The sequence below is a fragment of the Oncorhynchus mykiss genome, chromosome 11, assembly GCF_013265735.2.
Source record: "Oncorhynchus mykiss isolate Arlee chromosome 11, USDA_OmykA_1.1, whole genome shotgun sequence".
Lineage (NCBI taxonomy): Eukaryota > Metazoa > Chordata > Actinopteri > Salmoniformes > Salmonidae > Oncorhynchus > Oncorhynchus mykiss.
In genome coordinates this window covers 53,611,282-53,628,749 of record NC_048575.1, presented here as the reverse complement: position 1 = coordinate 53,628,749, position 17,468 = coordinate 53,611,282, and the positions used below count along the sequence as shown (strand labels likewise).

The 17,468-nt window shown below is 40.8% G+C and overlaps 1 protein-coding gene across 1 annotated transcript in view; it reads right to left on the bottom strand.

Moving 5' to 3' along the window:
• The window catches only part of LOC110535954 (transmembrane protein 132D-like), a 74,881-nt gene that overhangs the window by 25,903 nt on the left and 31,510 nt on the right, over positions 1 to 17,468 (bottom strand). Inside the window, exon 3 of the mRNA XM_021621367.2 lies at positions 13,053 to 13,190. Coding sequence (XP_021477042.2) covers positions 13,053 to 13,190 — 138 coding nt within the window. The remainder of the gene's footprint in view (positions 1 to 13,052; positions 13,191 to 17,468) is intronic.

The following is a 17,468-nucleotide window of genomic DNA, read 5'->3' as shown; positions in this document are numbered from 1 at the left end:
TGACGGCTGCGTGGTCCCATAGTATACTTGCGTACTATTATACTTGCGTACTATTGTTTGTACAGATGAATGTGGTACCTTCAGGCATTTCAAAATTGCTCCCAAGGATGAACCAGACTTGTGGAGGTCTACAATTTTTTTCTGAGGTCTTGGCTGATTTATTTTGATTTTCCTATGATGTCAAGCAAAGAGGCACTGAGTTTAAAGGTAGGCCTTGAATTACATCCACAGGTACACCTCCAATTGACTCAAATTATGTCAATTAGCCCATCAGAAGCTTCTAAAGCCATGACATCATTTTCTGAAATGTTCCAAGCTGTTTAAAGGCAGAGTCAACTTAGTGTATGTAATCTTCTGACCCACTGGAATTGTAATTCAGTGAATTATAAAAGTGAAATACTCTGTCTGTAAACAATTGTTGGAAAAATTGTGTGTATATGTAAACTGTTTATGTAAACTTCAGACTTCAACTGTATATACTATTACAAAGGCAGACAGCCATTAAAGTGTAACTTACCTCTGATCGCATCTGACTACGAACACCCAAAAATGTTTTGTCAGGAGTTAAGACGTGCGCTTCACTTCAAGAGCGGTGGTGGAGATACAGGGTTCGAACACATTTCATTGGTCAAGGGGTCATGAAACATTTATAGAGACGTGAAGGGGAACCAATAATATCGATCCATGTTCAAAAATGAAATAATCCAACAGCGATGATATGATATAAATTTATGTAACTGAAGTGATTGGTAAAATGTAAGTCAGTTCCTCCAGAAATTACTTGAGTAACTTGCTGACCAAACTGCTCGTGCCGTGAGCGTTGCAAAATAAACTCCTCGCGCGCGCCAATGAGCGTCTGCGGTGCCAAGCACTAAAATAGAAGTCAGTTCTACTTGTGACACTGAACGCGGTGCAAGTCCTGCCTCTCCCATCTCCTCATTGGTTCATAGAAGCAGATACCCACGTGCCATCTCCCCATTGGTTATACCCACATGAGTGATTGAAAGATGAACTGAGTTCATTCAGTCGTCGTGGTAACTATGAAAGTTAGATGCCAATCGCCATATAAAGTTCAAAGAAGAAAATGCCCGGAAGGAGGAGAGATGACAAGAAACGATTCGGTTGACCGTTTTGTGTGTGGACTAATTGTCAGAGTAGAGGACCTTGTGCATTTCAGGTAAAATAACAACTCAACGTTTAAATCCCAGAACAAATTAGCTAGCAACAGCAAGCTAGCTAAATAGGCCAAATTAGCTAGCAACTGCAAGCTAGCTAAATAGGCCAAATTAGCTAGCAACTGCAAGCTAGCTAGCTAAATTGCCATAAATGGTTAATGCTTTTCGACCTGTCCCCAAATTAATCTAATTGGTTCAGAGTTTGTTTTGATATTTTAATCATTTGACCGCATTTGGTGTGGGGGGACAAAATTAATTTGTGCACGATGGCGCGTGACCGGTTTGGCTACGGTGTCAGTATGCATACCAGTACTGCCCACGGAGAGTAACTAAAAAAGTACTAGTTCCTCCAAAAATTCAAAGGGCAGTGTCTGGCATATGTCTTTCGGGGTCAGCAGCTGTAACCACTGAACCACACAAGCACTGAGATTTAAATCGACCTATTCCCTGACTTGAACATATAATGCAACAATATATCAAAAACACTGATTTTCCCTAACAAAAAATATCTAATGCGTACAAATATAAGAATTCACATGAGACGTGCCATAGCTTGCATGTAGCCTCCATAGCCTATTTGAACTGACAACCAAAGGACCTGTAATTATAGCCTACAAACACCGCTTCCAGTTGCCCCCTGACAGTGATTCTAACTGTTTAATATTCTTAAAATCCTCCTGTTCTAGGATTATTTTCCTGCTGCTATGAAAGGGGTTAAATTAAGACCTGACATCTTTATCTGGCACACACCCTCCCTTTCACACATCAAGCACTCACAGGACCTTCAGAAAGTATTCACACCCCTTGACTTTTTCCACATTTTGTTGTGTGACAAAGTGGAACTAAAATTAAGAGAGCTGGCCGCCTGGCCAAACGGAGCAATTGGGAGAGAAGGGCCTTGGTCAGGGAGGGGACCAAGAACCCAATGGTCACTCTGACAGAGCTCCAGTTCCTCTGTGGAGATGGGAGAACCTTCCAGAAGGACAACCATCTCTGCAGCACTCCACCAATCATGCCTTTATGGTAGAGTGACCAGACGGAAGCCACTCCTGGTGGCAGCATCATGCTGTGAGGATATTTTTAAGTGGCAGGGGCTGGGAGACTAGTCAGGATCGAGGGAAAGATGAACTGAGCAAAGTACAGAGAGATTCTACGAACCAGTTATTGCTTTGTCATTATGGGGTATTGTGTGAAGATTGATGAGGAAAAAGTCATATTTAAATCAAGTTTAGAATAAGGCTATAACGTAACAGAATGTGGAACAAGTAAAGGGGTCTGAATACTTTCCAAATGCAGTGAATCTTGATTAGATACTGTAAGTATATAACCCCCTCTATCAATATATGTTAAAATCATCTTTGGCTGCAATTACAGCTGTGAGTCATTCTGGGTAAGTCTTTAAGATCTTTGCACACCTGGATTGTACAATATTTGCATTATTATTATTTTAATTCTTCAAGCTCTGTCAAGTTGTTTATCATTGCTAGACAGCCATTTTCAAGTTTTGCCAAATTAAGTAAAAACTGTAACTAGGCCACTCAGGAACATTCAATGTCATCTTGGTAAGCAAATGAGTGTACCGCACATTAGGTGACATCAATAAGGGATCATAGCTTTCACCTGGATGAATCTGGTCGGTCATTCTACGTCATGGAAAGAGCAAGTGGTCCTAATGTTATGTATACTCAGTGTATATTTGGCTTTGTGTTTTATGTTATTGTTTTTCTGAAAGGTGAATTTAAATCATACCAATAGTATTTGATACATGCGCCAAATACAACTGGTGTAGAGTTTACCGTGAAATGCTTTCTTATGAGCCCTTCCCAACAACAGAGTTTAAAGGAGGACTAAAATAAAATGGAGGACACTAACAAACTTTTTTAATGCTGCAAGAGCTGTGTTTATTTTTGCTTTATTCCCGGACAATGTGGACCACCCAGACAATCAATGTTTGCAGAAACATAACAAGGATGATCAGGGGAAACAGGATGCACCTGAGCTCAATTTTGAGTCTCATAGCAAAGGGTCTGAATACTTAGGTAAATTAGGTTTTCTGTTTTTGCAAAAACGTATGGGGTATTATGTGTAGATTTTTTCAAATCCATTTTAGAAGACTGTAACGTAACAAAATGTAGAAAAAGTCAAGCGTTCTGAATATTTTCCAAAGGCACTGTATGTGATATTAACAGAACGGTATATTTTCTGGGTGACCTTAATATTGACTCGCTTTCATCAAGCTGCCCACTCAAGAAAAAGCTTGAAACTGTAACCAGTGCCTGCAACCTGGGTCAGGTTATCAGTCAACCTAGCGGGGTATTTACAAACTGCACAGGAATGAAATCATCAACATGTATTGATCACATCTTTACTAATGCTGCAGAAATATTATTTATTATTTAAAAAAATGTACCCCTTTTTCCTCCGCAATTTCATGATATCCAATTGGTAGTTACAGTCTTGTCCCATCGCTGCAACTCCCGTTTGGACTCGGGAGACGGGAAGGTCGAGAGCCATGTGTCCTCCGAAACACGACCCTGTCAAGTCGAGGTCGACCAATTAATCGGAATGGCCGATTAATTAGGACCGATTTCAAGTTTTCATAACAATCGGAAATTGGTATTTTTGGGCGCAGATTTTTTTTTTACACCTTTATTTAATCTTTATTTAACTAGGCAAGTCAGTTAAGAACACATTCTTATTTTCAATGATGGCCTAGGAACGAGGCAGAACTCAGCTTGGGGGATCCAATCTTGCAACCTTACAGTTAACTAGTCCAACGCTCTAACCACCTGCCTCATGAGGAGCCCGCCTGTTACGCGAATGCGGTAAGCCAAGGTAAGTTGCTAGCTAGCATTAAACCTATCTTATAAAAACAATCAATCAACTGTCGTTGCACCAATGTGTACTTAACCATAAACATCAATGCCTTTCTTAAAATCAATACACAAGTATATATTTTTAAACCTGCATATTTAGCTAAAAGAAATCCAGGTTAGCAGGCAATATTAACCAGGTGAAATTGTGTCACTTCTCTTGCGTTCATTGCATGCACAGTCAGGGTATATGCAACAGTTTTGACCGCCTTGCTCTTTGCGAACTAATTTGCCAGAATTCTACGTAATTATGACATAACATTGAAGGTTGTGCAATGTAACATGAATATTTAGACTCATGGATGCCACCCGTTAGATAAAATACGGAACGGAATAAACGTTTTGTTTTCGAGGTGATAGTTTCCGGATTTGACCTAAGGCTCGTATTTCTGTGTGTTTATTATAGTTAAGTCTATGATTTGATATTTGATAAAGCAGTCTGACTGAGGAGTGGTAGGCAGCAGCAGGCTCGTAATAGTCAAAGGTATATGGTTTAGAGAGAAATAGTCGACGCGTTATAATTCCTGTAATAACTTGCGGCTGAACTTGAAAGGGGTTCCTTTGTTATTTTACCGTTCATGTCTTCCATACAGAATGTCTTGATCTACTTCAAATAAGGTCTGAGTTTCGTACAGGCTTAAACCACCTCTGTTCATGTCTTCCATAGAGAATGTCTTGATCTACTTCAAAGAAGGTCTGTGTTTCGTACAGGCTTAAACCACCTCTGTTCATGTCTTCCATAGAGAATGTCTTGATCTACTTCAAATAAGGTCTGTGTTTCGTACAGGCTTAAACCACCTCTGTTCATGTCTTCCATAGAGAATGTCTTGATCTACTTCAAATAAGGTCTGTTTCGTGCTTAAACCGCCTCAGCGTTTTGATACCTGTGTAAATGTCACTAGGATAAGGTAACGTTTGTCAACATATTTTCATAAATTCACTCTACAAAATTTTTTATCTTCGCTTATATTTAGCCAATATTGATCAGAGTTACCTTGTCCTATGGATATCTAACACAGTTATAAAATTGGCAAGGTGGTGTAAGCCTACACGAAACACAGACCTTATTTTAAGTGAATCTAAAAATATCCTATGGAATAAATGAATGAAGGAACCGCTTTTCAGATTTTGCTAGAAGGTGTCATGGGAATTATGACTGGCACTTTGGTAGTCAATTCTTACCATGTCCATTATTAAAATAGGATATTCCTGCATATAGAAATTACAGTTTTTGTTTTCAACATTCATCACAGGTAACTTTAACTATATTTTTATTCAAACAGTTGAGAGTATTTGTCTCCTAAGCAGACCCCTCCGTATCATTGTTACTTCAGAGCGGTGTGTGTGTTTTACAGATGGCAGAGAAAAGCAGAGCACCAGTGTGGGACTATTACATGGAATTGGCACCAGGGAAAGCAAGGTGTCTTATTTGTGATAAAGATGTAAGCATGGGGTCAGCAACGGCTAAATCAAAAAATACCACCAACCTGTGGAATCACCTTAAGAACACCCATCCAAAAGCCCATATGTATTATATTAAGTTAAAATAAATGTGTTCATTGTTCATTCAGTATTGTTGCAATTGTCATTATTACAAAAATGTGTGTATATATATATACACATGTTAAAAATCGGCCGATTAATCGGTATCTGCTTTTTTTGTCCTCCAATAATCGGTATCAGCGTTGAAAAATCATAATCGGTCGATCTCTATTGTCAAGCCACATTGCTTCTTGACACACTGCTGGCTTAAGCCAGCCGCACCAATGTGTCGGAGGAAACAACGTATAACTTGCGACCGTGTTGAAATCTTCTTTAAAGCTGTATCCAAATCCATCGAATGTAGTGATCACAATATAGTAGCCATTTACAGGATAACCAAAGTTCCAAAGGCTGGTCCTAATATAGTGTAGAAGAGGTCATACAATATGTTTTGTAGTGATTCCTAAGTTGATGATATAAAGAAAATTTGCTAGGCGGTGGTGTGTATTGAGGAGCATTTGAAAATAAAATAAGCAGCCAGACACTGCACTTGACACATTTATGAATTAAATTAATTAAGAAAATTACTGTAAAAACTGTTAAATCCCAGAGGATTGATGAGGAAATAAACAATGGTATGGTTGAGAAGGATGAGGCCTAAAGGAATGGCAAATAAGTCTGGCTGCATGACTGATTGGCATACGTACTGCAAACTGAGAAATCATGTGACTAAACTGAATAAAAATAAGAAACTATACTATGAAACAAAGATAAATGATATAAAGAATGATAGTAAAAAGCTTTGGAGCACCTTTGGGGAAAAAGACAAACTCAGCTCCATCATTCCGTGAATCATATGGCTCATTCATTCCAAATCCCACTGATATTGGCAACTAATTTAATGATTTTTTCATGGGCAAGACTAGCAAACTTGGGCATGACTAGCAAACTTAGGCATGACATGCCAGCAACAAATGCCGACACTACACATCCAAGTATAACTGACCAAATTCTGAAAGACAAGCATTGTAATTTGGATTTCCGAAATGTGAGTGTGGAAGAGGTGAAAACATTATTGTTGTCTATCAACAATGACAAGCCACCTGGGTCTGACAACTTGGATAGAAAACTACTGAGGATAATAGCAGACGTTATTGCCACTCTTATTTGCCATATCTTCAATCTAAGCCTACAAGAAAGTTTGTGCTCTCAGACCTGGAGGGAAGCAAAGTAATTCCGCTAACCAAGAATAGTAAACCCCCCTTTACTGGCTCAAATAGCCGACCAACCAACTTATTAACCCTTAATAAGCCAGATATCAATTTGTTTACCGTAAAATTGAATTGTAACAGACTTTCAGCACGCTTATAGGGACGGACATTCAACATACCCACGGCACTTACACAAATGACAGAAAAATTGATGATAAAAATATTATGGGAGCTGTTTTGTTAGGCTTTTAACATTATCGATCACAGTCTGCTGCTGGAAAAATGTATGTGTTATGGCTTTACACCCCATGCTATATTTTGGCTAAAGAGTTACCTGTCTAACAGAACACAGAGGGTATTCTTTAATGGAAGCCTCTCCAACATTATCCAGCTTAAATCAGGAAATCCCCAGGGCAGCTGTCTAGGCCCCTTGCTTGTATGCGGATGACTCAACACTATACATGTCAGCTACTACAGTGAGTGAAATCACTGCAACACTTAACAATGTGCTGCAGTCAGTTTCAGAATGAGTGGCAAGAAGTAAGTATTTCTAAAACTAAAAGCAGTGTATTTAGGACACACTATTCACTAAACCCTAAACCTCAACTAAATCTTGTAATGAATCATGTGGAATTTGAGCAAGTTGAGGAGACTAAACTGCTTGGAGTAACCCTGGATTGTAAACTGTCATGGTCAAAACATGAAAACCACAGTGGGGAGAGGTCTGTCCATAATAAAGCGCTACTGTGCCTTCTTAACAACACTATCAACAAGGCAGGTCCTACAGGCCCTAGTTTGGTTGCACTTGGACTACTGTCCTTTTGTGTGGTCAGGTGCCACAAAGAGGGACTTAGGAAAATTCCCAATTGCCTCAGAACAGGGCAGCACGGCTGGCCCGAACTGTCTCAATACTTTTTTTGTAAGAGGTATTGGCATGCTGAATGCACCGAGTTGTCTTTAAACTACTAACACAGCTCGGACACCCATACATATCCCATAAGACATGCCACCAGAGGTCTCTTCACAATCCCAAAGTATAGAACAGACTATGGGAGGCGTAAAGTACTATATAGCGCCATGGCTACATGGAACTCTATTCCACATCAGGAAACTGATGCAAGCAGTAAAATCAGAAGAAAAAAAATACACCTTATGGAACAACGGGGACTGTGAAGAAACACACACAGGCACAGACACATGATAAGACATGCACTCTACACACATGTACACATGGATTCTGTATTGTAGATATGTGGTAGCAGAGTAGTGGCCTGAGGATACAAATTCATGTGTTGTGAAAAGTAATATGAAATGTAATGTCATGTAATATTTTAAATTCTGCCTTAATGTTGCTGTACCCCAGGAAGAGTAGTTGCTGCCCTGGCAGCATCTAATGGGGATCCTTAATAAATACAAATACTCCACAATACTGACCTCAATGACAGAGTGAAAAGAAGGAAGCCTGTACAGAATAAAATATTCTAAAACATGCACCCGATTTGCAATAAGCCACTTTAGTAAAACTTCAAAAAATGTGGCAAAGAAATTTACTTTATGCCCTGAATACAAAGTGTTATGTTTGGGCCAAATCTAATACATCACTGAGTACCACTCTTCATATTTCTAAGCAGGCTGTAGGCTGCATCATGTTATAGGTATGCTTTTCATTGGCAAGGACTAGGGAGTCTTTTAGGATAAAAAGAAACTGAATAGAGCTAAGCACGAGCAAAATCCTAGAGGGAAACGTCCTTTAGTCTGCTTTCTAACAGACACTGGGAGACAAATTCACCTTTCAGCATGGCAAGAACCTAAAACACAATTCCCAGCATACACAGGAGTTTCTTACCAAGATAACATTGAATGTTCCTGAGTGGCCTAGTTACAGTTTTGGCTTAAATCGGCTTTAAAATCTATGGCAAGACTTGAAAACAGCTGTCTAGCCATGTTCAACAACCAACTTGACAGAGCTTAAAGAATTATAAAAATAATAATGTGCAATCCAGGTGTGCAAAGCGCTTAGAGACTTACCCAGAAAGACTTACAGCTGTAAGCGCTGCCAAAGGTGATTCAAACATGGGTGTGAATATTTATGCAAATTAGATATTTCTGTATTTCATTTAATAATTTTTCTACATTTTGCACAAAAATCTTTTTAAAGTGTTTTTAATTCAGGATGTAACACAAAAACAGGTGGAATAAAAAGTATTTAGTCAGCCACCAATTGTGCAAGTTCTCCCACTTAAAAAGATGAGAGAGGCCTGTAATTTTCATCATAGGTACACTTCAACTATGACAGACAAAATTAGAAAATAAATCCAGAAAATCACATTGTAGGATTTTTAATGAATTTATTTGCAAATTATGGTGGAAAATAAGTATTTGGTCAATAACAAAAGTTTATGTAGCCAAACGTAGCTGCTGCTGATGTTGGTATCTGTACTGATGGCGCAAAAGCCATGACAGGGAGACATAGTGGGAAGGTAACGCGCGTGCAAGCAACAAGCTCCCGACGCCACTTGGGTACACTGCAGCATCCACTAAGAGGCTTTTGCTACCAAGGGAATGCCTGACAGCATGAAAGGCGTTTTGGACAGTACAGTGAAAATGGTTAACTTTGTTAAAAGCAAGCCCCTGATCTCTTGTGTATTTTCTGCACTCTGCAATGATATGGCTAGTGACCATGTAACGCTTTTACAACATACATAAATAAGGGAGTTGGTTATCAACGGGCAAAGTATTGACACGTTTAAAAACAAATTGAGATACGAGCTTAACGTTCTTTACTGACCATCATTTTCACTTGTCTGACTCAAGCTTACGGACAATGTCAAATGTGATATAGCGAAGCACCTGAGTGAGTTGGGTGCGCAATTTGGTAGGTACTTTCCCAAAACGGACGACACAAACAACTGGATTCTTATCCCTTTCATGTCCTTCCTCCAGTCCACTTACCAATATCTGAACAAGAGAGCCTCATCGAAATCGCATCAAGCGGTTCTGGGAAAATTGAATTTAATCAGAAGCCACTGCCAGATTTCTGGATTGTGCTGCGCTCAGAGTATCCTGCTTGGGCAAATCGCGCTGTTAAGACACTGATGCCCTTTGCAACCACGTACCTATGTGAGAGTGGATTCACGGCCCTCACTAGCATGAAAACTAAATACAGGCATAGACTGTGTGTGGGAAATGATTTAAGACCGAGACTTTCTCCAATAGAGGTATGTGCATCCTTTCAAGCACACCCATCTCATTAACCTGTGGTGAGATATTCATTTTTCAAATAGCATTTTATATGTAAGATGGTTAAATAAAGAGCAAAATTATTGATTATTATTGATTATTATTCTATTATTATTTGTGCACTGGTCCTATAAGAGCTCTTTGTCACTTTGACAAAAACTCACACTCATTCCTATGTTTAATATATGTATTGTATAGTGTGTGCAGGCTTCCAATGATGGCAAAAAGTAACATTTGAGAGTGTGCTGACCCTGGTGCTAGAGGGGGTACGCAGCTGGAGGTTAAATGTTTGAAGGGGTATGGGACTATAAAAAGTTGGTCTAGTGAGTGTGCGTAGGGTCAGTGCAGATAGTTTGGTAGACTCTTTGAAAAAAGGGTTCTTCAGCTTTCTCCATAGATAACCTTTTTTTGTTTCAGGTGGAACCCATTTTAGGGGTTTGCCAGAGTATAGCAGAGTGAACAGTTTATGGCTTGGGTGGGTGGAGTCTTTGGCCATCCTCTGATACTGCTTGATATAGAGGTCCTGGATAGCAGGGAGCTCGGCCCGTGTGATGTACTGGGCTGTCCGCACAACCCCCTGTAACGCTTTGCGGTCAAGAGTGGTGCATTTGCCATACCAAGCGGTGCTGTAGCCAGTCAAGATGCTCTTGACAATGTAGCTGCAGAACTTTTTGAGGATCCGAGGGCCCATGTCAAATCTTTACAGTCTCCTGAGGAACTTGAAGGTCTCGACCCGCTCCACGACAACCCTATCGTTGTGGATGGGGCGTGCTCTCCCCTCTTTCTCCTATAGTCCATGATCAGCTCCTTGGGTCTGACTGACGTTGAGGGAGAGGTTATTGTCCTGGCACCACACTGCTAAGTCTCTGACCTCCTCCCTGTAGGCTGAGTCATCGGCGTCGGTGATCCGGCCTACCACCGTCGTGTTGTCAGCAAACTTCAAGATGGTGTTGGAGTCGTGCGTAGCCACGCAGTTGTGGGTAAACAGGGAGTACAGGAGGGGACTAAGCACACAAGGTCAAATGCAAAACACAAAGCTAATCTGATGAGTTCTCATTTATTCTTTGAGATCTTCTTTAATTCTGCACACCATATGTAAAAGCACAAAAAAGAGAGATTTACTTTAAATTAAATAATCTTAGTATATTGCACAAAAACACTGAAACACAAACAAACCATAAATGTTTTAGTCAAGTATCAAAACAAGATGTGCCCGATTAAAAGAGGGTCTCTATCCCACATTAAAACAGATTTTGCCGGTTTAATCTGGCATTACATTGAAATGGGGGACACCATTGTAGCCTTCTGCCATTCTTGTGGGTGAAGCAGTGAAGTACTCCAGCCCGCAGATTATTAAAGGGACAGCACTCTCACTAAGCAGCTGTTTTAAGTCGGAAGATCCATTGCAGTCTATTGTCAAACAGAGGCAAAAAATGTCTTAATATCCAGATAGCTGCATAAACACTCACGGTACTTACTGCCACTATAGGAAACTGAGAGACAAAGTCCATGAAATCCCCAAAGTGGTGTGACATTAGACAGCCCCTACAGGGGGTCTAGTAAATTATGACATTTTAAGATGGATTAGCCCTAACAAACGATTTTGCATCCACAAATATGTTCCCCAAAACGGGTTTGATAAACAATGAACTAATACCATCACATAGGGAAAACAAGAAAATGAGGTCAACCCAGCTCAATTCAATCATGGACACCAAAATGCTTCAATTAAAATTACAAACGACAAATGAAGTGCCACATTTGATTTCATGGGAACTTCTCATAGACTATAAATACCTGGAGCCATACCAGATCATCTAAAGGTCATCCTAGCCACAGAGTTGGCCAGTTACATGGAATGTCAATTGAAGGTCCTGTTCCAGCATGGACAGGTTCCTACATCTGGGGTATTGTCCTCAAGCAAGGAAAAGGTTACACTTCAGGAAGAGGACCATGACTCTAGATATATTTGTGACAGCAGCAATGGTACCAGAATAATATCCCACAGACTTAAAAGGACATACAAGTTTAGCTTCTAGGAACGAAAGGGGTATTATCAACAAAGCCACATCTTCACATTGACTGGGGCTAGCTAATGTTTAATGTTAGTCATTGTTTAATTGTTTTCCAAAAGCACTAACATAATGTAAGGGATACAAAAAAACTTTAATATTCTAAATAGTGGACAGAAATACTTTTCAATGATTTCATGTGAACTATAGATAAGCAATTAGACATTTCCAGAGATTGACGTAGCCCTTTCCTGCAGTCAAATTACCAAATTGCCCTCTGGTGGCCTCATTGGTGGAATGTTAATATTTTTCATAATTTCATAATTAATAAACATGATACATTTTTTTTAACAACAGTGTTCTATGTCAAATGGTTTTGTTATATTTCAGTCTTCTGTGATTTATATAAAGTCTCATATTGAGATGCAAACTCAAAATGGAATACACTTCAACTCTATATCTGACATTGTACAGGTGTCTTCTTTTTTTCTAAGCCCACAACCATGTGTGTGAGGTGTATACTTTTGTTTCAAAGTAGATTTGTTTAAGACTACCAAGAAACACTCTGCGTGACCCTGATTTAGCCCACTGCATAAAAGGTTAAGAGGTAGCTCTACTTAATAAGGTGTGAGGACAGTGGCCTTTTTAAAAGCAGATTTACTTAAGCTTTTCCCAGCAGCAGTTTTGTGCTTGGATAGCATACGGTGTCTTGTCAGGTCAGATAGGCTAAGCCTCGGTCAAAATGGCATCGTGTGTGGGTGGTATTTATTCTGAGGCATTATCCTACTCATACTACTTTGCAGAATATTTTTCACTCCCTCAGGCAAAATTGAAATCATTAAGCCCCAGTAGCATGTACACTATTATTACAATACATTATCTAACAACCCATGACATAATATCACTTCTTAACATTCAGAAGTGTGTTTAAAGTTGTCTATGAGCAGCCAAACCCAGACGTGAATGGTCCATCCATGATCCAGTGGTTGAACACGGTGAGTTTAATGGAGTTCACTGATAGTAAATTGGGGGATTGTTGTGTATTTTCAGCAGACTTGCCTTTTTCCCGGTATGGCAGATTTCCTCTGACAAACAACAGCGATGATGCCATCTGCTCCAGCGTCCAGAGTGATGTCCCACAGCAACGAGTTACTAGGTGTTGCTGTGCGAAACGACACTCCCTTCTTTACAATCGCTCTGTGAATGAAGACAAGAAAAATGTTTAAGACAAATACCGCCAACTCTAAATTGTACACCTAGCAGTAAGTCCATCTCCACTGGACCTAACTAGTATGACGTTGGCCTCCCATAGCTTGGGGCCATGAAATGATGAATTCCTAAGCCCTTCGGTCAATCAAAGACCACTTTGCTCGTAGCAAATCCCTATCATTTAAGAGGCTTGAGCAAACCCCATAGGATAGGTTTCAATAGCCAGAGGAAATATGCATTTTGAGTGTTTAGTATTCCTCATATACTATGGGCATCTTTGGTCCTGTCTTGTACACAAATTATTCGTAGTGTACTAATGGCTTGTTGGCCTGCTGGCCTCTCATTTGTAAATGATAAGCATTATCTAATGCAGCTGAACACAGAGTACAACAACAGAGAGCCTAATGCTAATTGAAAATACTACCCTGGTATTAATGGCTAGTGTAAAATGTCCTACCGGAAGTTAGCGTAGCGTATGAGTGGAAGAGGTCAGATATATACATGAAAACATCCATAGTGTTGTACCGGAGAGGCATCCTACTTTCCATCCTCTACCAATGTACAGGATAACAACACTGCACTCGTTGATCTCGTCTTTCTTTAGAGCCACTCAAAAGTATTTTTCAAATTCAATTCTTCCAGCTTAATGATCTATATAAACGGAGCACCACCAAGTTGTTTCTTCATAAAAATATTCCTAATAGTGTGTAACATCGTCCGTGTAGTATTATCATGTGCATGCATGTCATGTGTAGCCTAATGCTGCTCATGGGTTTATCCTTGACTCTTTCAGACATACATTCTGGCAGTAAAACAACAGTGAGCACATTATGTGTCTCTGGGGAGAGGTAATCTATGATATGAGCATCCATCTGATCCTCTCTACTCCCCCTCCTGTGGGACATTCAAGGTCATATGGACAGATGCTATACTCATGCTACTGCCATGCGTATGTACTCATCCCGTTTAAAAACACATTTATTTTAGTTAATGTTATTTGCCTATGTGTGTAGTTGTGGGTGTTTTGTAAGTGTGCATGTGTGGTGTGTGTTTGTATATGTGTGCTTGAACATCTGCACATACAGCTCTTCCAAGATGTAATCAGGAGTACTGGTTTGAAGGCTCAAGGGAGCACTAATCTTGGCATGGAGGTTGCTGAAATCGTCCTGTGATGCTGCCACATGGCGCACAGAAATGACCCAATGCCTTCGGCTCTCCCTCTGTCTCCTCTCCCTCTCCCTCCTCTCCCTCTGTCTCCTCTCCCTCCTTCTCTCTGTCAACATGAGGGGACATACTTGTGGCACGTGTGAGACAGGGACTCAGACATTTCAGTAAGATTTCACTGATCCTGCCATGTTACTGCTACAATCTCTATCCGACAAAAGTGCTAACAGTACTTACTAGACTGGCAAAGGAAAGTTTGGCAATCACAGGAGAATTACACGTCCCCAAAGGGGCTGGATGGATGTAAATCAGGAAATATCTTGGGATAATCTAAAAAGAGTTGCAAGCAGTAGAAATGTCAATTCCGGGCAGTACAGTAGTACAGGCTGATAGTGGAATAACTAACACCTGTTGTGTGTGTGTGTGTGTGTGTGTGTGTGTGTGTGTGTGTGTGTGTGTGTGTGTGTGTGTGTGTGTGTGTGTGTGTGTGTGTGTGTGTGTGTGTGTGTGTGTGTGTGTGTGTGTGTGTGTGTGTGTGTGTGTGTGTGTGTGTGAAGGTGACCTGCCTCTCTCTGTACTGTTCATCCATTAGAGTAAGTGGCACAGAGGGGACAGGGAGGGGCCCTCACTATATTGTTAGCAACAACCAGCAGGTTCCCAGGGGGAAAGCAGGAGCAAATGCACAGGAGACGGACAGGCTCTGAAGGGAGCAGGACTGACAGGCTCTGAGGGGAGAGCGGGAGTGGAGCAGCAGCCACAGATTCACAGGGGGACAGGGACTGTGAGTGGGGGTGAAGGTGACTGGGTAGAAGGGGACATGCCTGTCACCACCCATCTCTCCTGACCACAACAACACTCCTAGAGCCAGGATGTCAGGTAACCTTGAGGCCTCTACAACCTCTGGGATAAAGGTATAGTAATATACCAACAGTACCAGGAGATGTTATAAAAACTATAACATCCTGTCTTCACATGAACTTCCATTAGTTTAGCAGTTACTATAGGGGCAGGTCACAGCATAATCCTTATTCTGACTCATAAGGATTTGCTCATAAGGATTTGCTGGGGTCATAGTGGTAAACAGAACAATGCTATTATTTGCCATCAATGAATTGGCATCTATAATGAAAAAAGGTGTAACCCTGATGACACGCTTATTGTAATAAGTAATGAGAAAATATCTGAGAACAGTTCATCTGGTAATGGCATTCTAAATATACCCACTCATGCTAGTGTTGAGCCTGGTGGTGTGGGGTTTACCTAATCAAAACTAACTGTTACAAGAGTACCTATCTGCCTTTTCTCCCCAGGCCCTCTGGGATCTAAGGGGAAACCCCACGGTGATGAGAGGAAGGAGGGATTTTTCTTAAAAGTGGTTCAGAGCGAGAACCATAGCGGTCAGTGACTGTGCTTAGGCAGTGCTGGCTGGGGAATCAGGAGGAGGAGGTATCGAGGCACCAGGGCAGGGAAGATGGATTGGCCCAGAGACTGGAGCTGACAGTGTGTGAGAAAAGCAGCTCTCAGGTGCTGCACCTGCCATCCATCTCACTTCTCTCCAGGCAAGGTTTGAGTGTCGAACTAACGTGTATTTTGCATACCAATGCCCCACCACCTGACCACCTCCACCCCACACTGCCACAGGAAGCCATCGCCTCTCTTACTTTTGTCACACACACTCATGGCAGCCCTTGCCCCCTGGCCCGCTCCAGTCAGCAACCCCCTCCCCTGTGCTTGTTTGATCTTCTCTCTAAGCCTTATTTTTTCAGTCATAACTGAGTGAGTGAATAATGGCAGACCCTAAAAATCAAGTAAACAGTGTTAAATGTAGATTAGCCTGATTTTAATTCACCATATTAGTGCATTTTCTGTGATAATAAAATAATATTTGTGGACAAGTACCACTATGGTTGTTAAAATACATTTAAAAAATCCTCCAATGTAAAGTGAATGATTGTATCGATGATTGTATGAAGATGAAAAATAATTCCACGGATAATAAAGGGAAAACCAGCCATGTCATGGACCCAGATTATAAAGTGAAAACCAGCCACATCGAAGACACCAAGACCTTGCTCCCGGACAAGCTAAACACCTTCTTCGTCCACTTCGAAGAAAACATAGCGCCGCCGACGCGGGCCACCACAGCTCACGAGAACTGACCTCTCATTCTCCCGGGCCGACATGAGTAAGACATTTAAGTGTGTTAACCTTCACAAGGCTGCTGGCCCAGATGGCATCCCTAACCGTGTCCTTAGAGTAGAGATCGACCGATTAATCGTAATGGCCGATTAATTAGGGCCGATTTCAAGTTTTCATAACAATCTGAAATCGGTATTTTTGGACACCAATTTGGCCATTTTTTTTTTCACCTTTATTTAACTAGGCAAGTCAGTTAAGAACACATTCTTATTTTCAATGACGGCCTAGGAACGGTGGGTTAATTGTCTTGTTCAGGACCAGAACGACAGATTTTTACCTTGTCAGCTCGGGGATTCGTTTTTGCAACCTTACGGTTACTAGTCCAACACACTAACCACCTGCCTTACATTGCACTCCACGAGGAGCCTGTGTGGCAGGCTGACTACCTGTTACGCGAGGGCAGCAAGAAGCCAAGGTAAGTTGCTAGCTAGCATTAAACTTATAAAAAACAATCAATCTTCACATAATCACTAGTTAACTACACATGGTTGATGATATTACTAGTTTATCTAGCGTGTCCTGCGTTGCATATAATCGATGCGGTGCCCGTTAATTTCTCATCGAATCACAGCCTACTTCGCCAAACGGGTGATGATTTAGCACTGTCGTTGCACCAAACCTAACCATAAACATCAATGCCTTTCTTTAAAACCAATACACAAGTACATATTTTTTAAACCTGATAATTTAGTTACTATTGCCTGCTAACATGAATTTCTTAGAATTGGGGAAATTGTGTCACTTCTCTTGAGTTCCGTGCAAGCAATCAGGGTATATGCAGCAGTTTGGGCCGGCTGGCTCGTTGCGAACTGTGTGAAATAATTAATTTGCCAGAATTGTACATAATTATGACATAACACTTAAGTAACAGCAATATTTAGACTTAGGGATGCCACCCCGAGC